The sequence below is a fragment of the Hippichthys cyanospilos genome, chromosome 9 (genome assembly GCF_059441005.1).
Source record: "Hippichthys cyanospilos isolate Australia breed blue-spotted pipefish chromosome 9, RoL_Hcya_1.0, whole genome shotgun sequence".
Lineage (NCBI taxonomy): Eukaryota > Metazoa > Chordata > Actinopteri > Syngnathiformes > Syngnathidae > Hippichthys > Hippichthys cyanospilos.
In genome coordinates, this window is record NC_142377.1 from 2,309,470 (window position 1) to 2,330,929 (window position 21,460).

The 21,460-nt window shown below is 44.9% G+C and overlaps 2 protein-coding genes across 2 annotated transcripts in view; one reads left to right on the forward strand and one right to left on the reverse strand.

Annotated features, from left to right (window-relative positions):
* nfasca (neurofascin homolog (chicken) a) overlaps positions 1 to 21,460 on the forward strand; it is a 183,522-nt gene that overhangs the window by 12,226 nt on the left and 149,836 nt on the right. The gene's annotated exons all lie outside the window — the stretch shown is intronic.
* Positions 6,740 to 9,899, reverse strand: LOC148417661 (uncharacterized). Its single transcript, XM_088422761.1, has 2 exons — positions 9,021 to 9,899; positions 6,740 to 8,513 (listed from the first exon to the last, which is right to left on the reverse strand). Exons 1-2 carry the CDS (start codon positions 9,897 to 9,899, stop codon positions 7,284 to 7,286), a joined length of 2,109 nt encoding a protein of 702 aa, XP_088278887.1. The 3' UTR covers positions 6,740 to 7,283.

A 21,460-nucleotide genomic window follows, 5' to 3' on the forward strand; every position in this document is an offset into this window, starting at 1 on the left:
ATATATATTCTATATAATCATTGGAAATTTAATGGATCCGTTTTTTTTCCGGGTTCGTGAATTTCCGTTGGAAAGAGGTCCGTAGTTGGGAATACTTACTGTACATGTATACAATTAAATAACATAAATAAAAAAAAAAAAAAAAAAAAAATACCTTTGAGCGATGAGACAGGCTTGTTATGGCCATATTCCTTAGTGAGGGTAGCCTAGGCTAGGCCATTTTAGCCTTCTTCCTATTTCTTGATTATCTCCAGCTTCGTTTCCATATGAATCATCTTCTTACTTCTCTCTTTAACATCACTGGCAATCTTGGACCCATGTCTAACCAATTAAAGTTTGAATTGAGCACTACAATGCAAAATAAATACCATACTGAAAGCACTCTCAAACGTGATCAAGTCTTTAGGCAGCCATTTTGTGACCCCGCGCGCTGACCAATAACAGACCAGCATCTTCATCACCCTGTGACGCAGACCAATAGTAGACCAGTATCTTTAGATGTTGTGACGCTGACCAATAGCAGACCAGCATTGTAGTGACGTAAGCGGCGATGCGTGTATAGGCGTATGAGCGCACAATGACCGCCATATTGGATGTGCCGCGCACACGGACTGTCATGTTGAATGCGTAGTAATGCGAAAGAAATGGCATAAAGAGGGTACAAAAAAACGTTGCGGGCCATGTCATGAGGTGAAAAAAATGTAATGCAGGGACGTGGTAAATGGGGGTCCACTGTACTTTATTAACACTGACTGGAAAAAACAGAAGGATATTATTAGAACAGACAAATGTATTCTTTTTCAGAAGCCACACATCTTCGACATCTATGATTGAGCACATGTTAAACATTCTTTTTCAACAAAAGCAGCATATCCATATTTTTTTTATTTCAAGCATGCCCATGACTGTGTTAATCTGTCCCCAGCATGAGAATACTTTTTCAGATGGCACTGATATGGCAGAAAAACAAAAGTAGCACTTTGCCATACATGTCTCTTATTGCGCTCCACTTTGTAACCTTCTTATTTTTCTGCCATTTTTGCTCTTCAACCGTAAACAAACAGATCGTGACATCACTTGTGTTGGCAATAAAAATATGACAAAAAACAGGTAGAAATCTATTGTGTTAATTGATGAAATACGGTAAAACCTCCAAATACGGTTGCTTCTGTACAGTTTTTTTTCTTCATATTAGGAAAATTACTTAGCATATCAAAGAAACAAAATGAAATAAAACAAAACAAAAATCTCAAAATTCCCAGTTGAATTAAACGTGGCATGAGATTCTACTGCTGGTTAATATGGCTGCTCGTTGAGGAGTAGTAGGATTCGGATATTATTGCACTTGTCTGGAACGCATACAGGCTCTTACTACGGACCTGATCAGGAAAAGGAACCCCAAGATATAACTACAACGACAGAAATGAAGGAAATGTCGTCCTCGTATCATGAAGTTTTCTTTTTCTGCTGTTTGCTGTCCTCCCCTGCCGCCACTTTTGCTTTGGAACATGGCCTCACTCAAAAGGTCATGTACTGTTAACATTTAATGCCCTGTTGTTGAAGCGCTTGGAATGAGCTACATGTGAAACACAATTCATAAAGTGACAAAAACCATGACACGAAAGTCACTCTGGAGCGGATTGATTAAAAAAAAAAAAAGAAATATTATGAAAATATGGCGTTTCAAAAACGATATGCGATATGTTGGAAACTGAATGTCGTATTGCAAGACGCAGTCTGTTAATTTGTATCACAATATATTGATATTAATCAATGATGGTTATACTTTTGTTCATCTATCTATACTAGTTATGTTTGTGTAGTGACAGACAAAAGAATGACATGCTCTTTCATTAGGTGGCAGAAGATACAATACAACAAAATAAGTTCTGGCTTCTTGTAATTCTATCTGTACTTTTTTTCTGTATGCACCAACATTGCGGATATTAAAAGCTCCTTTTAGGGATAACATTCAACGTATTGAGGTGGGGACATGAGCGGCTGAATAGTATGTATCATCATCATCCTTTGCGCAGATGACAATCTCATTCACTCAGGGTCGTCTGTCACCATCTCTTACAACCCCCTTCTTTCCTTTCAGCACCTAAGCAGATGGGTACCAGGCATCTCTCACTCTGTGTCTCCCTTCTCTCCCCCCTTCTCCCTCTCTCTGTGGGGAGCAGTCTTTTGATAGTTTCACTAGTCCTGCGATTGACATCCCCTCCCGCTGCCTCAGGGGCTCGCTCCCCATTGTGTCTATTGTTTGCTCTTGAAAGTGGGTTAAGACAGACAGCGGCAGTGGACAGAAGGGATGAAAAGCTGAGAAAGCTGGGGGCACTGATTGCAAAAATGACCAGATCAACCAAAAGAGGCGGGGCATAGTAGTTAATGACTGAAATGAAGTGATGGAGGAGGAGGGTGCAAAATTGTAAAATAGAAACTGATTAGTGAGGGATGAAATAAAACACATGGTCACAGTTGATTAATAAAAAAAAGTCGAAACAGGCATCTGTGATATCTGTGAATCTAAAGGTGGCTGTTATGTCAACATTATATAAATCATTGTTCTTTAGTACAATGCTTTACATTGCTCACTGCAGAAGTTGTGATATTTGGTATATTCTCACTTAATGGGCTGTTCACAATCACCTTGCAACTGACTGGAAACCAATCCAGGATGTTGTCCAGACTTTTCCCAGAATCAGGTGGAGATAGGCTCCAACTTGTCATCCTGAACAGAGTTATGGATGTGTCTTGTGTGGATTTGGGTTGTTTGTTTCCACAAAAATACATTGAATTTCATAATTGTATCGAATAAGACATTTTAATTAGAGGTGAGAATCTCACAATTCAATGAGATTCTGATTTTTGAGTCTACGGTTCGCTCCGGAAACGTTTTTGTATAGCTTTTGTAGCATAAAATAAAATGATAATGCATATGTATAATAAAATAGGTAGAACAAGATACATTGTCATTTTACAGTACCAAAATATATGAAAAACTTTTGCGCAAATGAAAAATATTTCTCAGTGCGTTTATGATAAACAAGATATGAAAATAAACCTTTTGAAGTGAGCAAATAGGGAGTATGGACAAAGCATGAAATGTGTGCCAGGTTGTTGATCTGTGTACCTGCGAGCATATCAGGGGCATTATCAGTCACATTCACCACATTTCAGCCACATTTCTTTTTCAACACAGAGCAGAGGGCATGAGTGATGTGCGCCACCTCACTCTCAACTCTCGCAGCAGCATGTCGTGTAGATTAGAGGTCCCCAACCGCGGGCCTGCGGCTTTGTACCGGTCCGTGGATCAACTAATACAGGGCCGCACCCAACATAATGATGTTTTGGAACTGATTTAGTTTATCCTTTAACAATTCATTCATTTGTGCTTTGTTTGGCTTGACTGATCTGCTCTTACCGCAGTCCTGTCAGCTATCTGAGGACAACTAACAGTCCTGACCGACTCTCCAATTAAAGGGTTAAGACGTCCCGTTAGTCCAGCACAGCTCTAACGCTGCATCGCCAGGCGACGGACATCTGCGTAAGCCGGTGTCGAGGAGGATACGTTCTGGTGCTCACAGCCTTTAAGTTTTTAAGCGTCTACCCATCTTACTTTAATCCGCCGACTCGTCGAGTAACCGTTGAGACGAGAAGGTAGAAAAAATACGCAAATTATATATGGCTGCTCCTCACTCTAAAAGATCATTTGCACTTGTTAAGACCAGAATAGGGTTTAGCAGTCTTATACGACCACTCGGGTACGTTTGTTTTAACTTCAACCAACTCTGAGTAACTAAACTTTAATCAAGAATGGCACTGCCGATGTAAAGGCAATATAATTATTTCACTTACAAAAGACTAGGAGGTTCTCTAATTTTGGTCTATAAAAATGACAGAGATAGAATAAAGAATGAAATTTTGAAGTATTTATTTAGCGAAAGCAAAGCGAATAATTATTCACAGTATCAAAAAGTACATGGCTGGGCCTACCATGCCCTCTTAATACATAATACACAAAAACACATTCAATACATTTTGTCTTTCAGCTAATAAATGATTAAGATAAAACTTCGTCCAAGGCTATGAAAAACCATGCACAAAAACAAGTATAATGAAATAAAGATTTTAAAACATAATGAAAGGAGTGGAAAGTTTCTAAAAAGTCTAATACCAATTTTGAAAGAGGATCAAAGTGATCAGTTTCAATCCTCCTACATTGCGAATTAATGACATTATTAGTTGGGCTATCGGATGGATTTATAATTTAGAATGACTTCCTTACCGGTTTGCTGCTTGAAATCCTCCGAAGGCTAACAACGTCGCAAGAATTTAAAAAGTGTCCAATTCTGAGAGTGACAGAGTCCTACTCCGACTTGGTGGTTTACACCCGAAGCCTGGAGAGGATCCTCACGCTTTTGGCAGGCAAAGGCAAAAAGGAAGCTACGAGTTTTGGGTGTTGGCCTTTTTATAGGACCTCGATCCCATGACTCGATGTACGCGTAATGGAACATACTTTGAACGATCTTAACCTTAAATGGAGGACTTTGAACGATCTTAGCCTTAATGAACGATCTTAGCCTTAAATGGAGGAAGTGAAAGTGTCACTGTGACACTTTGAGCACTTTTAATCGAACGATTGGACATGACTAATATCAACTCAAGGCCAGGCAGCAGCCTTTCCACCAAAAATAAGCATACATGGGCATTTGTTCCTCTTTTGGTATGCTGACCTGGCAGCTCAGTGTCTGTGCTGGCCGTTTAGTAACTTTCCACTTGAACACACGAACATTCCAATATGATTCAGCTGTATCTTGATCAAAGATACAGTTTAAAATGGCAATAACAAGTTGCATATTTCAAATCAGGCTAAAAAAGGCAATAACATATCATATGTGCACATTTACAGAATAAACATGAACATAGGTCTTAACATTTGTGATCAACTGACACTTTTTCCAATGGCAGTTACAGAGTAATATTGAGCATGACTTATTGCTAAAAGCTTGCTTTGATCTTATGGCCTCACAATGCGTCTACATTGTGAGTTGACTTCATGGACTTCTTTAATGTTGGTTGTCTTCAGAGATGATTTGGTGTCTGCTGTTTATGATATATTTATTTATAATATATTTATATTTATATTATATTTATTCATTTACTTGTTTTATTCCAGTCGAGGTCAATTCTGACTGGTATCTTAAGCCAATAATTTACATGGTAATTTTACATCAATTTGGCTCAATGTTACATCAACATGGCGCATTATTCCATCACATCGCTGCACTACCTGCGTTCACCACTATGTGTCGCCATTGCCCTCATCACATGACACCCCCTCCTTGGATTCAGTACCAGGCAGCCTTGGCATGGCCATCCCGGAGAACCCTCAGAAGTCGTAGTCCAACTGATGTTCCCGCCTAATCTCGTCGAGCAGATCCTCAACCCCAGTGTTGGATGACTGCGGAAAGTCAGTCATCATAGCCAATGTGGATACATGCAATGCAGCATGCAGAGATAGCAGGGGCGAGTCAGCTCGAGGAGGGGCATCAGTGGGGGGAGCCAGGTCATCATCATCCACAACGTCCTCCTCCGAATCCCCATGGGTATCCCCATCATTAAGGTCTCCGCAATCGCACACCATGGGCGAGCGAACCTGGGGTGACAGGGTCGGAGGGGAGGTTGCTCCTGACCACATAGGCGAGACCGGTACAATTACCGGGCTCTTAGGTTGCACTGGGATGCTCAAGGGGACCTCAGTGGTAACAGCGGGAGCCGACTCAGGGACCCCGGCGTCAGCCACCGGAGGACTCGGCTTGGGCATCCTTCTAGGGCTTGTAGCGACACAAAGACCACTGTTAAGGTGAGAGGTAATACAGCGACTGGAATCAGGAAAACGCCAAGTTAAATGAGTCAAAGAATGAACATAACCGAGCGCAGTACTTCCATCCCGGACAAGAGATGGAGGCAAACGTGAACTGCCTCGGGTCATCTTAACCAGTTTGGCTCCGAATATCAGCCCTGTAAATCCTTCCAGGGACAGCCGAAGCTCTGAAAGCAGACATGCATCATTTCTGATATAGACACCATCAGGCAGGAACCAGTTTGGCCCTGAACAGTAGGGTGGAGGGAAGCAACAGGAACCCATGAAGGACTTCCCCACGACCCAGGCGAAGCACACTCGTTCGGTCCCGCACAGGAGACAGGAAGGGAGGCTCACCTATAATTTTCATAACCACAAGATCAAAAAACCGAATTGCTCCTATTCGGCAGGAGCTTCCTTAATTTTTTTGTACATTTTTTGGTTGCCCTTTTTTGCCGCTCGCTTCGACCGAGATACAGAAGAACTGTATTACTCGGGAGCTCCAGGTCGTCCAGCAATCACTGGTGATATAATCTCCAGAGACTGGTGAGGACTAGGGAGCGCGATTCTAGCAACATAAGAAGTAGAATTGGAAAGGTTGTGTCCGGTATAATTTGGTATAGCCGGTGGAGTATCAGTGTAAGGGTGCTGTTGTGGTATGGGTGCATGTGGTGGATCAGTGTGAGTGCGTCTTGGTGATGTGGGTGTTTGGGGCGTGTATGTATGAAGTCTAGGCAAATTATCATCATGATTGGCATTCCGAGGTGGAAGGGTAAAAAATGCAGAATAAGTAAAGAACCAGGCTATTAAAACCAATTGACTAACTATACCAAGCCATAGTAACAGGGAGATTATTCCCCATACTATGCCCCATAGTACTAGCTTGACTGTGCGTATAACCCAGACTTGGCTGGAGCTGGTGCGGCACTTAAGCCGTGTCACCAGGCCCATAACATACAAAGCCAGAGCCATGGCTAGCACACCTTCAAGAATAGTAGCCCCGTAGACTAGAGGGAAGAAAAAGGCAGACACAACGTCTAACACCAGCCAGCAGAGCAGCAGGACAGTTTCCGCTATCCCCACAGCTGTGTTGAGGTTGATTTTCACTCGCCCATGCATGTACACAAGAAAAAGGCCCATGCCATACGTGTAAGTACGGAACAGCAGCCTTAATACCAAAACTTTGGATATAGAAACAATTAGAATTAAAGGTCGAGTAAATTGTCGCCAATCCCAATAGCCAGTGCAGCTATATCCTATCCAAATAGCAAAAATTATCCAAAATTCAATTTCATTACTTACTTCAGTGACGGTGCCAGGTCGTCCGTAAGTAGTATCATTAAGATTGTTTGCCATGGTTCAGCAAGGTTACCTTTCCACCTTTGAGTGCTCAGCTTGGACCCGAGAGACCAAGTGACTAGCGTGCCGCTGAGCCGCGGCTCTTATAGGCAGTTTGGCTCCACCCCTCGGGCGCGGTTTCATTTCGTGGGCTGGCTTTTGCGTCATCGGAGGTTGTCTTGGGTCGTCCCCTCGGTGAGATGAATCGCTGGACTCCGCCCTTGGTGATGAGGTAGATACATCCTGCAACGGCGATGATTCCGATCGCCAGCAGAATCCATCTCCACAGTCCCCCAATTGCTTCAGCCATCCAATCTCCAACAGCAGACATCCCTTCCCCCACAATCTCAACGCTGGTTCTAATGGCTGCCTTGGTGGTTTTGACAAAGGCCAGGCCAACCACTTCGTACCATGCGCAATCATGGAGGTCAGTGCCGCTGCCACACTGCAGCCAGTGTTCAGCGGGGGAGTGACAAGTCCCGTTGTTGTAGATCTTATTCGGGCCCACCCAGTCGTAGCCAATCACTTCCTGTCCCCAGCACAGGCTCCTTCTGAGCGCGTGTCCTTCAATGATTTGGCGAAGGGGATGAGGTTGATTAGGCCTGTATCTGGAGGGTGCTGTCTGATGTCTTGCGATGAACAGTTGGTAGTCTTTCATCCATTTCTGGCAGAAAGTCTCATTTCCGTGTCGATTGCGTTTCCATGTCCCGTCGGACTGCTTTGTCCAAAAGGCTCCTTCATCGTCAGTAGAACCGTCATCAGGAAAGTTCTCTTGACAATAATCTTTCCACTGGGGCCAAGTGTTGCAAGGTCGTCGGGCCAAAGTAACTGAACATTGAGTCTTTTCTTTGTTACAAATCATCCTCCAAGGTCTAGGAGTGGCATACAAGTACGGAGTGTACGAGGGCCAAATGTCCTGTTCTTTGGAGTAGACAGTTGCAACATACTGATACTTGACCCAGTAGTTGGTCGACACATTTAGGCAAGGCATTACATATTGTTTCATTTCAGTTTTCCAAAAACCCCACCATGTTCTTGTGAGATCTCTGGTGTGGAATTCTTTCCATTGCTGTAAGATTCCCTTCACAGTTTTGTTGGTTTTTAGGCCAGAACAATTATATAACCATTGCACCGAAATTAGCTTTTGAACTTCGTATAGGGGGCACCTTGGTGAGTTCCCTACAGACCATTGTTGTTGGTGCAGAGCGTCGTAGATTCTATCTGCTACGCATTTATCAATTTTGTTAAAATCATTTTGTGGTACAGACATCAGATCATCTGGGTTTGGGAGTCGCTGAACCCACATGTTCTGAGGCGTTTTGAAAAAATGGTGAGAGCCTTGGGTGGTTCTATATTCATACCAGAGGTCAAGTCTTTTCTCCCATAGCCAGGGGAGAGACACATTCAACCAATGTTCATAATCTACTTTAGTTATTGGTTGGATGGGGGAGTCTACCCAGAGGTTTGCTACCTCAAATTCAGGGTTAGAAATGCTTGTGGCTACTAAAACCTGGAATTGTTCAGTACATTTACTGCCAACATTCCAATAACACTTTGAAAGTTTTTGTGCCAAAAGACATACATTTGTTACCTGATGCTTTGTTATGTCAAGTTTGTGTTTAGCCAGAACTTTTATAGATCTCCCCAATCTTTTCTTATTTCTAGCTCTAAACGGCGCATGACGGTTAGCGGGGACTGGTGCCGGAGTGGTTAACAATTTTTCAGGCACACAATTTAATTTCAAACAACTCCAACAAGGTTCCCACTTAGGGCGGAAATCAATACAAGTGTTATTAGGTTTTGGAGAGTCTCTTACCCAATTGGTCCCCTCGATCCATTCTCCGTCATCACGCCCGGGCAAGGGAGAGCAATATGACGAATAGTGCCATTTTCCTGTTTCATTCCCTATTTTAATCCAATTTCTTCTAACTAACCTAGTTTCTTTCTTTATCAACAAAATGATTTCAGCTAGAGTGTCCAATTTTCCAGCAAGCATCCACACATCATGGACTGTGAATTCAAAGTCTTCTTTGTGGTCTCGAAACGTTGTTGCATTCTTCAGGAGTTCAATCCCTGTCTTGACTCTGGGTTTCAAATCGTCTTTAACTTTTCTGATAAGTCCTTCGAGCCCTCCAGAATCAATTAGTGGGTAGGGGTACGTCCATTGTATCTTGATTTTCTTGCTTCTGGTTTTCCAACAGGTCTGGTTGTATTCTTTGCTTGTTCCATATTCGAATTTTGTCATTTCTAGCGGGTCAGGCTTGACAATTTTTCTGCAGCTTCGTATGTCACCGAACCAGCAGTTGAGCCATACTGCTACTAAGATTATCGTACAACAAGTAAACAGTATTCGGCAAACATATTTTTCCCAAGGTATCTCATCCAAAGGCAAGATGGATGGCTTGTATAAAGGGAAGCCTCTGCTGGGGCTGAAATCCTGGGTAGATATCATCGGAGGTTCAGCTTCTTCAATAGGCACCAATTCTATTTCTTCCATTGACTGTGGTTGTTGGCTTACAACCACTGGTTCCTCATAGTGGTGCACCACTTTAGATGGGTCTTCAGGTGCATCACTTTGAGGAGAGCTTGGATCGTTGAGGAGTTCTGTGTTCTTGTATATCGGTTCAATGTTGGCATAAATCAATTGCGGGGATGTTTGGTGGAGGTAGGAGCCCGGTTCTGGTTCGTTGTCCATGGGGTCTTCTAAGTGGAGACCGCTCTCCAAGAGGTCTTCTTCGATGCTCTCTTGCTGGATGTCTGCCACTTCTGACCCTTCGCTCCTCTAATCCTCTTGTAGTCTTCAGCCATCGCCCACTTCCACGCAGTGACTTGGACCACGCCTGGTTTGGGGGAGGGGCCTTCAACCTCTTGGTCCCGCCCTTCTCCTGGCAGTTCCTTAACTCCCGCTGCGCGGTTCTTGTGTTCCTCTCTGCTCCAAGCTCTAATTGGTCTTATTTGCAATACCTGTATCAATTCTTCGTACACAGGTTGCCTCCATTCATCCAACAGTGAGGTCAATTTCCAATAAGAGTTTCTGCTGGACTCATGGTTTCTTAAGCATGAAAAAGTCGGTGGGTTGTCTCGGCAGAAGTCTTCTCCTACAACTTTCACAATCAGCACTTGTTTGAAGTTGTTGTAGGTCCCAACTGCTTCTTCAGCTTCTCTTTTCTTGGTTTCCAAAAACATGGCTCTATCGTTTGTCCACAGGAGTTCTTTGTCCTCCTTGGTGGTCCTGGAGATCTCGATGTAAGGCGGTTGTACATTATCATAGTAGTTTGGTCCCCATCTGACAAGTATGTCCTCATCCTGGTGGGCATTCAGCACCCAAGGCAATCCAGGGGGGAATTTTGTTCTCCAAAGCTCAGTTCCTTGTCGAGGCGTAGGATACTTGAGTATTGCTTCCGCATAGCACCACTGCGGGTTGCTAAACAGATTTGGCATTGAGCCCCAGTCCTCCTGCAGCTGTTCTTTGGTTTTCTTGGGTTCGGAGTAATCTCCGTTGCGGAAAGTGATGTCGGTTTCAATGAGATAATTATGAGACATCTTACCGATGCATGAATGTGAGTAGTCCAGGCGTCCTCTAAGCATAAAAGGAAATTTCTTACCTGCACGTTCTCTTATCAAGTCATTCAAAGCATGGTAATTTGTGTATATTTTCGCCTTCTCTTCTCCAATAGATTGTATCAAAACTTTGTTTTCCAGTTTCTTCTTCTCTTTGTCCGTTTCAGTCGTGTGGTCAATATGCACGTAGTCATGATCCTTGTAGAGCGCACCATGGATCATTGCTCTGTTTCTGTTGTTTCTCCCTCCACTGAGGTCGTTTTGGGTTCCAATTGCCGGCTGCATGCTTCACCAAGTATGGCCAGGCGGTTCTCGGTTCCCTCGGTCTTGGTTGACGGTCTCTTCCACAGCCTGGAGAGTTCCTTCTCTGCTGACTCTTTGCTCAGATGTCTAGTCAAGATTGGAAGCTTGTCGGTCAGGCTGGGCTTTTTAAGCTTGGGGGGCGGAGCCTCAGTTGGTTCCTCCTCTTCTGGGGACTGCCCTTTTTTGGATTCTTCTGCTTTGTCATCATTTATCTCTTCATCCGCTGTTTCAGTTTCTTCACCGGATTCCGCTGAATTTCCACTTATTGGTTTTTCTAGGTAATTTTCCGCGGTCCCCACCCCCAGCTTTATGGCCAAGGCATAGATCCCATCATAAGGTATCATCGTGACTTGGAAAGCGATTTTGATTATGACGGCTTGTTCCGGGTGTCGTATTCTCCCAGGACATGGTCGGTACCAGAGTTTTCCAAATTCTTCTTCTCTGGGTGTCCTGCTTCCACTGCTGGTGTACGGCGCCAGATGGTAACAAATTACCTTCTTCTTGTACTGCAATTCTTTTTCTGTGAGATCTAGGGCAGTGACATAGGTGTGAAGTGCACTGTCCGCTCCAATGATCTCTTCGGGTGCTTTTGGTCCATCTTCCCATTCCTGGGTCGCTCCGGAGTGAATCATTTCTTTCAACAGTCTAGCCCAGGTTGTCAGTGTCCACAGGCCTTGTGTTGCGTTTTCCAATTTTCTCCTCACTTTGTTGATTTGTGGATCTTCTCCGTAGCTTTCCACATACATCACACTTGATACAGGCTCCACCAGTCGTCGGAGCCACGCCGGGACAGAAGAAGGAGCTTCAGGCCAATTCTGGGCTATCAGCACCTCCAACTGTTTACTCCACTGGCTGTTGCCCACCCCGTATGTAAGGAGAGGTGGCAACGGAATCAGCGGGGTTACTGCTCTTGTCAGTTCTCCTCCAGTTGCTTCATTCAGTTGGACAAGTTTTCCTGCCGTTATGTTTTCCAAGCACTGGTCACAGAATCTCACCTCAAAGCCGTCCCACACACAACGGCACTTCCCGTCAGTAGGGTCAGCTTTGCTGAGATCCAGGCTCCACTGAGCGAAGAACTTGATCCTTGGTAGTGGATTCATTCTGCATAGCTCACAAACATATGAGTCTAATACTTTGGCCGGAGAGATTCTTCCTTCCAGGCCATAGCCTCCCTCCGCTTCAATCTGCTCCTCCGGGCTCAACTCAAGATCCGTTGGCTTCAAGTAGCTGGCTCCGGAGAACAGAGTGCGCAGGGCGTTTGGTCTCAGGCAAATGACACAGGCTTCTTGATCCAGTGTCCATTCGAAGTGTTCATCTGCATCCTTCAGCAGATATCCTTTCTTGGCATTGCTCAAATTCATGAGCGCTCTTCCAACATAAATTCCTCCTGCGGTTCTTCGTGTGACGACCGCTCCTCTGACCGCGGCAATGCGGACATAGGGTGGTACAAATTCTGATGCCATTCTTCTTTTGTTTTAGTTACTCTTGGTTGGAGCTGAATCAGCTGATAGTGGTTTGAGCTGCTCCACTCCTTGAATTCCTCGCTTCTTTAGACGCACTGTATTTCTGTCTAATATTTCTTCAACAATGTCAGTTCGGTCATACTTAGCTTTTACTGCAAGATGGCTTGGCGCTTCTCGGGACTTGATCCAGACTCGCTGTCCAACACGAAATGGGCATTTTCTTGCTGGTTGAGTCTTTATATCTGACGTTCGCCCCGCCTCTTGGGCAACGAAAGGCCGTTGGTTCAATTCTTCCGAAGGGGAGGGTCTATCAGTTCGACTTCTCCCGTTCAGGTTGACGCCCAGTTCCACCAATTTTTCACTCCATTCTTTTCCATTTGCATTTTTTCCTAGCCAATTCTTGACTAGGCCAATGGTCCTTTCAGCAACGCCGTTGGCTTGTGGTGTGTAAGGGGGCGAGTAGATCCTTGTCACTCCCCACTTTTGACACCATTTGTCCACTTGAGCGTTCTTGAAATGAGTCCCATTGTCTGTTCTTAGTTCCTTTGGTATGCCAAGCCATTTGCATCCCTCATTCAGGGTTTTTATGACACTATTGGCGTTAGCTTTTCTCACTGCGTTCACGCCAAAGTGTCCTGACATTGAGTCCACAAGCACAATAAGGTACTTCTCACCTTTAGTGCCGTTTACTCCCATGGGTCCTGCTACGTCCATGCAGATTGATCCCCAGGGAACAGTGCTCTTGATTGTCAGTCCATCCGCCCGCTGTCCTCGTCGTCCTGCGTTGTATTGGTTACATGGTACGCAGTCGCGTAGAACTTCGCGGATTTTCTTGTCGGGAATCCAAAGTTCCAACTTTTCCAACTCTTTTCGTGTGGGCAAAGGGCCTCCGTGGCCTAGCGCTTCATGTACGGCCGTAACCACTTCCCTCACGAACTCTTCTGGGACCACTCTTCCACGCGGGGTCTTGTCCCAGCTTGTTGCTCCTACAACTACAACTTTTCTCTCTTGGACGTATCGGTCAACTTCATCATTACCTTTCCAGTGAGCCCCCTCCTTGACGTGGGCTCTCTGGTGGACAACATCAATGTTCAGGTATAACCTTATCTCGGCTATCTTTTTCCATAGCTCACTATGTGCAATAGGTTTCCCTTTTGCGCTCTCGTAACCATTCTCTTCCCAGATGGTCAGATCTTCCATGAGAGCTTGGGCACAATAGTGGCTGTCAGTTATGAGTCTCACTCGTTTTATGTTTCTTGTCATGACTTCCAAAAGTCCTTCCAGCACTGCTGTAGCTTCTCCTGCTTGTGCACTGCCGGATGTTTTTCCTTTGCGTCTTATTCGTTCTTCCCCGTTTTCTTTGAGTATGAAGCCCCAATGGGCTTTTTGATCTTCGGCTTTCTTCGAGCTATCGGTGTAGAGAACCCAGTCATAGGGCTTCTCTTTTTCTTTTTCTTCCACCTTTGGCTTTTTGCCAGCCTTGTCAGGTCCGATTTCCAGGTCGGGGTCCAACAGGATGTCTTCCCATCTTCCCCATCGGACGTTAGTGGCTTTGGTGCTCTCGAGGGTTGCTTTTCTCAGGAATCGGTGGACATTGCTTTGAGTGACCACCTTGATGCCTTGTCCTTGGGCTAAGTCTTTCAAAGAGCTCCAATACTTGGCAATTATTGCTAGCTCCCTTTCTTCTTGTGGAAACTTCTTCTCCACATCATCCAGTGTGTAGGTCCACAAGGCAACTAGTCCTGCTCCTTCGTTGCTGACGCTTACCATTGCATCTTCTCCCTCGCAGAGTATAACAGCAACTAATCTTGCTGTTAAGCTTCTTGTTTCTAGTCGCACAGCTTCCCTGACTGCTTGTTTCAGGTTTTCCAAGTTTTGTTGGTCTTTTGCTGACCATGTCCATAGTTTCTGATCATCCGCTGTCTTCCTCAGTTTGGCGTACAGCGGTCGTGCATTTTTCTGGTAGTAGGGAACATGATCCCTGACGTAATTGCACAATCCTAATATTTTTTGCAGGTCATTCTCGGATTTCGGTGGCTGGATTGCTTCAATCTTGTTCCGATATCCTTCTGACAGTCCCAGGTCCTCAGTCACTTGAAAACCCAAGTAATCCACTTGGAATCTTGCAAGTTGGCATTTCTTCAGATTGAGTTTGAGACCTGCGACTGAGACTCTTTCAATCACCTTTTGCAGCGTGTCCAGATGTTCTTCTTCCGTGTCACTGGCAATGAACACATCGTCAATGTACACTGTGACATCCAGTCCATCCAGCACTTCCAAAACTGCTGTCTGGAACACGTTGGGTGAATTCTTGTAGCCTTGTGGCAATCTTTGCCACACATAGGCTTTGCCTTTGTGGGTGAAGGCTGTTTTTCCTTGCGAAGCTTTGGCTAGTCTCATGGAGAAAAATCCATTTGCAAGGTCAATGCACGATTTGTATTTTCTTACTGTCAGAGTCTTCAGTGAAGCTTGGGGGTTGATGAGGCTAGCTCGATTCGCTACTGTCCGGCGATTGAGAGCCTTAAAGTTGATCACTGGCCTCCATCCTCCTCCAACTGCATCTGGTTTCTTCACGGCTTGTATTGGGCTGTTTGTGATGGGATTTTCTTCTCTTCTGATTATGTCAAGTGCCAATAGTTCTCTCACTATTGTGTCCATTTCTGCTACAGCTCCCGGATTGATTGGGTACTGTCTCACTGGTGGGTGCACTCCTCCTTCGATTGTGTGCACATACCTTTGTCCAAGGTCTCCGCAGTCGTTCTTGAAGTGTGCCACAACTGCTTTGTCCAAGATCTTGGCCAATTTTTCTTTTCCTTCAGGCGACAAATCGCTATCTTGTATTTGTTGTTCTCTTACAGCGGGCACGTCCACTGGTTTGTACCATTCTTGCGGTGGTGCAATTCCTGTTGGACCTACTCGTATTGCTTTCATCTTCAGTCTTTTCAATCTCTTCTGCATTGATTGTCGCTTGTTTTTGGGTCTTTGCATTTCTTCCAAATCTCTTAATGACAATAAATTGTAAGGGCCAAGGATCCAAACAATTCCTAGCCATATTCCATATTTCATTTGTTCTCTTCGTCCATTTGCAACTATTACTGATAGGTGTCCTAGTGGCTTTAAGGCTCTACGGGTCATCGACACCTGTGCTCCTGTGTCCACCAAGTAGGGTACTCCCTCGATGTCAGCATAGAGACAGTCTCCTCTTCGGTAGGCACCTTTCAACAGAATGACCCGTGCCTCGTCTGCCATCATTGCTGGGGCTCTCCAGAGCTCGCTTCTTTACGAGCTTCATGGAGAGCCTTCTTTTCTTCTGGTGTCATTTTCAAATATTCTTCTTTTGAAACATATGCTCCAGGTCCTGTCTTTTTGTAGACCTGCTTTAAGTTGCTGTTTGAACTTTGTCCTTGGTCTTCAGCTGGTTTCTGCTGTCGATCCTTTGAGTAGTTCGACTTTGATTGTTGTTGAGGCTTACTGTAGGCTTGCTTTTGTTGTTGTTGTTGTTGTTGCTGTGGTCTCGGCGCTGGCGTTTGTTCATTCCCTCGCGAGCGATTAGGGGTGGCCGAGGCCTTCCTCTTCTCACTGTAGTGCTTGGCCAGCCGGTCCCATTGCTTGATTGACGCCTCAATTTTGTTTAAAGTTGCATCTGGACCCATCCTTATGAAAGTTGTATCACTTCCTCTTTCTTCTGTAATTCTTCTTAACACTTTGACGTATCTAGTAGGGGTTATGACTTGTTTCAACTTGTACCACACATTCAGTAGTGTTACCCCTTGTTTCAGTTGATCTTTGGCTCTGTCGATGTAGGTATCTTCATCCTCCTCTTCGTCATCCACCCATCTTTTGTAGACCTCGTCTGCAGTTTCTTCCGGGCCGACGGGATCTCCGGTGACGAATTGGAGCCACATCTTCTTTGCCACTTCTCCCCATGGTGCATCTCGGACCAGGGGCCATATTGCATACAAGTATTCTCTTGTTGTCTCTCTTTGGTACTTGGGTCTAACCATTGTTTTCAGGGCCTTGAAGGCTTTCATGTCCTTCTCAGGGTTTTCGTGCACAATTCCATATCCCACGTTCTGGACAGGTTGGTCAACCGTGGCCTTGATTCCTCTTTTTGACAAAGTCACTACTCGTGGTGTTGTTTCGAGCGGTGCGGGAGCAGTTGTTGTAGGCTCATCGTCTTGATCCAACTCTTCATAAGCTTTGAGCGCCGCTTTAGCATGATCATAAACGGCCTGCTTCAAAACTCTGCCCATTACGTCATACAAGATAGTCACGAATCCCTCTCTGAAGTTCTTGGTTAGGTCTGTGCATCTCACTAGATTGTGGTATGTCGGCAGTATCAGCAGATTCATGGCATCACTGTAGGTGATCCTCACATTTATGGTCACCTTTTCTTCTTTTCTTTCCAACCAAAACATGGGATGCAAGTACTCTCTTTGTCCTACTTCGGGTATGAAAGTCTTCCTCCCATCCTTGGTCATGAGACATCCTATCTCAGGATTTTTAGCCATTCGTTCAGACGCACGGTGGATGTCCAAAATTGGCTGCGGCTTTTTAATGCCCTTGCGAGTAGCTCCCCTAATCACCTTCAGAGCCTGACTCCCCGTACTTACGGGGGAGGCCGATGACATTACGGACTGTCGATCCTCTTCCTCAGCAGAAGTCCCTCCGTCAGTGCCTGCTGTTTCGGGCACTCGCTCATCTTCGGATGTTTCGTTCTCATCATTGCTGAGGTTTTCTTCCTCACTCTGCGGGACCTCTGGTACTGGTTCAGGGAATGCAGCCATGCCTTCGTCGTCAGTGTTGTTGTCTGCGCTCTGAGGTGCTGCTCTTAGTGCTTCTAAAACTTCGACACGAGGGGTTCGCGGTGGTAGAGGGCAATAGGAGTCCGTTGACTCCGGTGGTGTTGCGGCTGCAGGGTCAAATGTTACCACAGTGGTCTGACGTCTTTTCTTCTTTGCTTGCTCCTCTCGGGGCGAGCTATTTTTTCCTGGAGTCGCAGGTATCCCGCTGGGGGTTGGTGCTCCTCCGCTCACGTTAACCATTCGTTCTGCTTCATCTGCTATCTCTACTTCTTCGTTTCTTACAGGTACTGTTTTGGTTCTTGGTGTGGGTACAGGCGATGGTGTGACACTCCTTGGCGTGGAGGTCAAAATGGATGAAGCCACGCTGGGTGGTTTCAGCCTCGCAGGTTGTCTCATTTCCTGCTGTTGTTGAGCTTCTTGTAGCTGTTGCTCAGCTTTCTTGAGAGCTTGTTCCAAGTTAACTCTCATGGCTTCCTGTTCTCTTTCTTTTTTCTGCCCCGTAGATATCCCTATGACAAACTCTACGTTTTCTCTGGCAGTCAAAGAAGACACATGTACCTTGAGGGCTCCGGCTGCGATGTCTTCAGCAATTTTCCATGACATCCGTCCGGACTTGATTCCATTTACATCAATGGCTACTCTTCTGGCTCCTCTTTCCAATGCCATGTCTACTGCAGTGGCAAGGCTTTGGGCCATTTCCTCTAGGTAGTTTTTCTGTTCCACTTCGATTCCCCACTTCGGGAAGCGAACATGTACCAAAAGATAATGATTGGAGGCTCCGCCGCTCAACACGATGAAGCGATCTCCGGTGTCTTGGTCCAGGAAGTCTATTCTTTCTCTTCTGTAATCTTCTGCCCCTTCACTTAACAATTCCGTTCGGAATTTCTTGTCATAAGGAAATAGGGTCTCATCCGTGATCACGATGAGGGCATCCCCTACTATGTCCCAGATACTACCATAGTACTGGTACAGGGTGATTCCGTTTCCCATGTAGGTTCTCTTTGAAGACGGTATAGGTGGCAGAGATTCTGTCCTCACGAGAGGGCTGAATTGTGATAAGTAGCTCTGTCTCTTGGGAGGTTCTCGGGAACTTCCTTCGGTGCCTGTCACCACCTGGTCTTGATCTTCCTCCTGATCAAGATTTGTGATTTCCATGTCCGAGTCGTTTCTTTCGGACAGGGGTGCGACTTTTCCTTTTTTCTTCTGAACTACTTGAGCTATCTTGTTGTAGAACTTCTGATGCTCGGTGTAACGGGGTGACGCTTTCGTCTCTTTTGGGCCGATCAGCTCACTGGAAATTCTTGCTTCAGCGGCCAACATCTTCACTACGGCGTCCCAGACTTGCGCAGTGCTTGATAATGTTATCACATTGTATTTTTCCAGCATTCCAATCCACCATTTGAGCCACCCCTCGGCTTCGTCCTTGGAATACTTCACTGTGGGGTGTCCTGTCACTAGGATCAGCTGGCCTCCAACGCCAGTGAGCTGGGTGTAGAAGATTCCGCTTGTTCTGACGGCTTCTTCCACTTTTTTGTCCAGGTCTTCTGGTTTGGTGGATGGATTCAACAGTTCGAGTGTTCTCTTTTCTTCTTGGGGCCAATACTGCAAGCCCCCTCCGTACAGCACAAGCTGTACTGGTAGGTCATGTTGTCCAAAGTCTTGAGGTGTTGGTGCCTCTTTCATGGCTCCCTCTTCAAGGGAGAATAGACGGTTTTCTGTCGTCTTGCTGCTAGTGGCCATTGTCTTCCCTAGCAATTTCTTCTTATGTTGTAGGAGTGAAACTGTCGTTTTCCGAAGCCTCCCCTTTGCGCCTTGGGGCAGGGACGTACTACAGTTTCTGGTTACTCAGCTTCACTTTCTATAGCGTTGCTTCAAACTTTTCCAAGACTTCCAACTTAAGCTCGTCGTCTCTTCGTTGGATGTCTTCAACGGTGGGATGTTTTCTTGTCGATGGTTCTAGAGTGTCTTCATTCAAAAGTCACTTTTACTTGTGCACGCTGGTAGGCGAATTCCACGCTGCAAGTCACTAGGATCCACAGGCAATAGAACCCAAGGGACCAACTGGTCCCGTGTAGGCTTGCAATTCCTGGAAGTCTGTATTCAACAGAGTATTGCCAACCACTGCAACAAGTGTTCATTAAAAATCTTGTTCCTCGGATGATTGCTGTTCTCATCTAGGAACCCAAAAAAATCAAAAAAAGGGAAGCTTTGGTCTAAAACTCTTTGAGTTCTTCTGACTTCCAGTTTTCTCTTTTTCTTCTGCCAATCGATAGATTACGCAATCCCATGACACAGTTCCTCTGACTATAGCATTTTCAGCCGCTCTTTCGGCTAAATACATTAACATTAATTTTACTGCGCACCAAAGCAGCAATTGGCAGCGCATTTCAGCCACACTAGGCACATCAGCCACACTAGGCACATACACAATGAGGAAACTGGTCGCCGTTGTCTCACTTTGATACAAGACAGTCTTATTCTTTTCGCCGCAAGACCGCACTAGTTTCGCTTTGAAAAGTTCTTTTCTAGGACGGGCTATTCCTTAAAGATACTATCATGTATCAATTTAAGCTTTCAGTCATGAAATTATTCAAGGTTAAGTCGCGCTCGCAACGTTTTGGGAAGAAAACGTCTATAAAACTGACTTCTATTTTTCGGAACCGTGGATTCAAATACTCGTTTTTACGCAATATCTGTTAATCGGGTCCCATCTTGGGGTGCCACATGACTGATCTGCTCTTACCGCAGTCCTGTCAGCTATCTGAGGACAACTAACAGTCCTGACCGACTCTCCAATTAAAGGGTTAAGACGTCCCGTTAGTCCAGCACAGCTCTAACGCTGCATCGCCAGGCGACGGACATCTGCGTAAGCCGGTGTCGAGGAGGATACGTTCTGGTGCTCACAGCCTTTAAGTTTTTAAGCGTCTACCCATCTTACTTTAATCCGCCGACTCGTCGAGTAACCGTTGAGACGAGAAGGTAGAAAAAATACGCAAATTATATATGGCTGCTCCTCACTCTAAAAGATCATTTGCACTTGTTAAGACCAGAATAGGGTTTAGCAGTCTTATACGACCACTCGGGTACGTTTGTTTTAACTTCAACCAACTCTGAGTAACTAAACTTTAATCAAGAATGGCACTGCCGATGTAAAGGCAATATAATTATTTCACTTACAAAAGACTAGGAGGTTCTCTAATTTTGGTCTATAAAAATGACAGAGATAGAATAAAGAATGAAATTTTGAAGTATTTATTTAGCGAAAGCAAAGCGAATAATTATTCACAGTATCAAAAAGTACATGGCTGGGCCTACCATGCCCTCTTAATACATAATACACAAAAACACATTCAATACATTTTGTCTTTCAGCTAATAAATGATTAAGATAAAACTTCGTCCAAGGCTATGAAAAACCATGCACAAAAACAAGTATAATGAAATAAAGATTTTAAAACATAATGAAAGGAGTGGAAAGTTTCTAAAAAGTCTAATACCAATTTTGAAAGAGGATCAAAGTGATCAGTTTCAATCCTCCTACATTGCGAATTAATGACATTATTAGTTGGGCTATCGGATGGATTTATAATTTAGAATGACTTCCTTACCGGTTTGCTGCTTGAAATCCTCCGAAGGCTAACAACGTCGCAAGAATTTAAAAAGTGTCCAATTCTGAGAGTGACAGAGTCCTACTCCGACTTGGTGGTTTACACCCGAAGCCTGGAGAGGATCCTCACGCTTTTGGCAGGCAAAGGCAAAAAGGAAGCTATGAGTTTTGGGTGTTGGCCTTTTTATAGGACCTCGATCCCATGACTCGATGTACGCGTAATGGAACATACTTTGAACGATCTTAACCTTAAATGGAGGACTTTGAACGATCTTAGCCTTAATGAACGATCTTAGCCTTAAATGGAGGAAGTGAAAGTGTCACTGTGACACTTTGAGCACTTTTAATCGAACGATCGGACATGACTAATATCAACTCAAGGCCAGGCAGCAGCCTTTCCACCAAAAATAAGCATACATGGGCATTTGTTCCTCTTTTGGTATGCTGACCTGGCAGCTCAGTGTCTGTGCTGGCCGTTTAGTAACTTTCCACTTGAACACACGAACATTCCAATATGA

Coding starts and splice junctions, on each gene's coding strand:
- LOC148417661 (XM_088422761.1), bottom strand. CDS start 9,899: ATGGACAACGAACCAGAACCGGGCTCCTACCTCCACCAAACATCCCCG. Junction 8,514..9,020: donor GGATCGAGGGGACCAATTGG/GTAAGAGACTCT, acceptor AAAACGCCTCAG/AACATGTGGGTTCAGCGACT.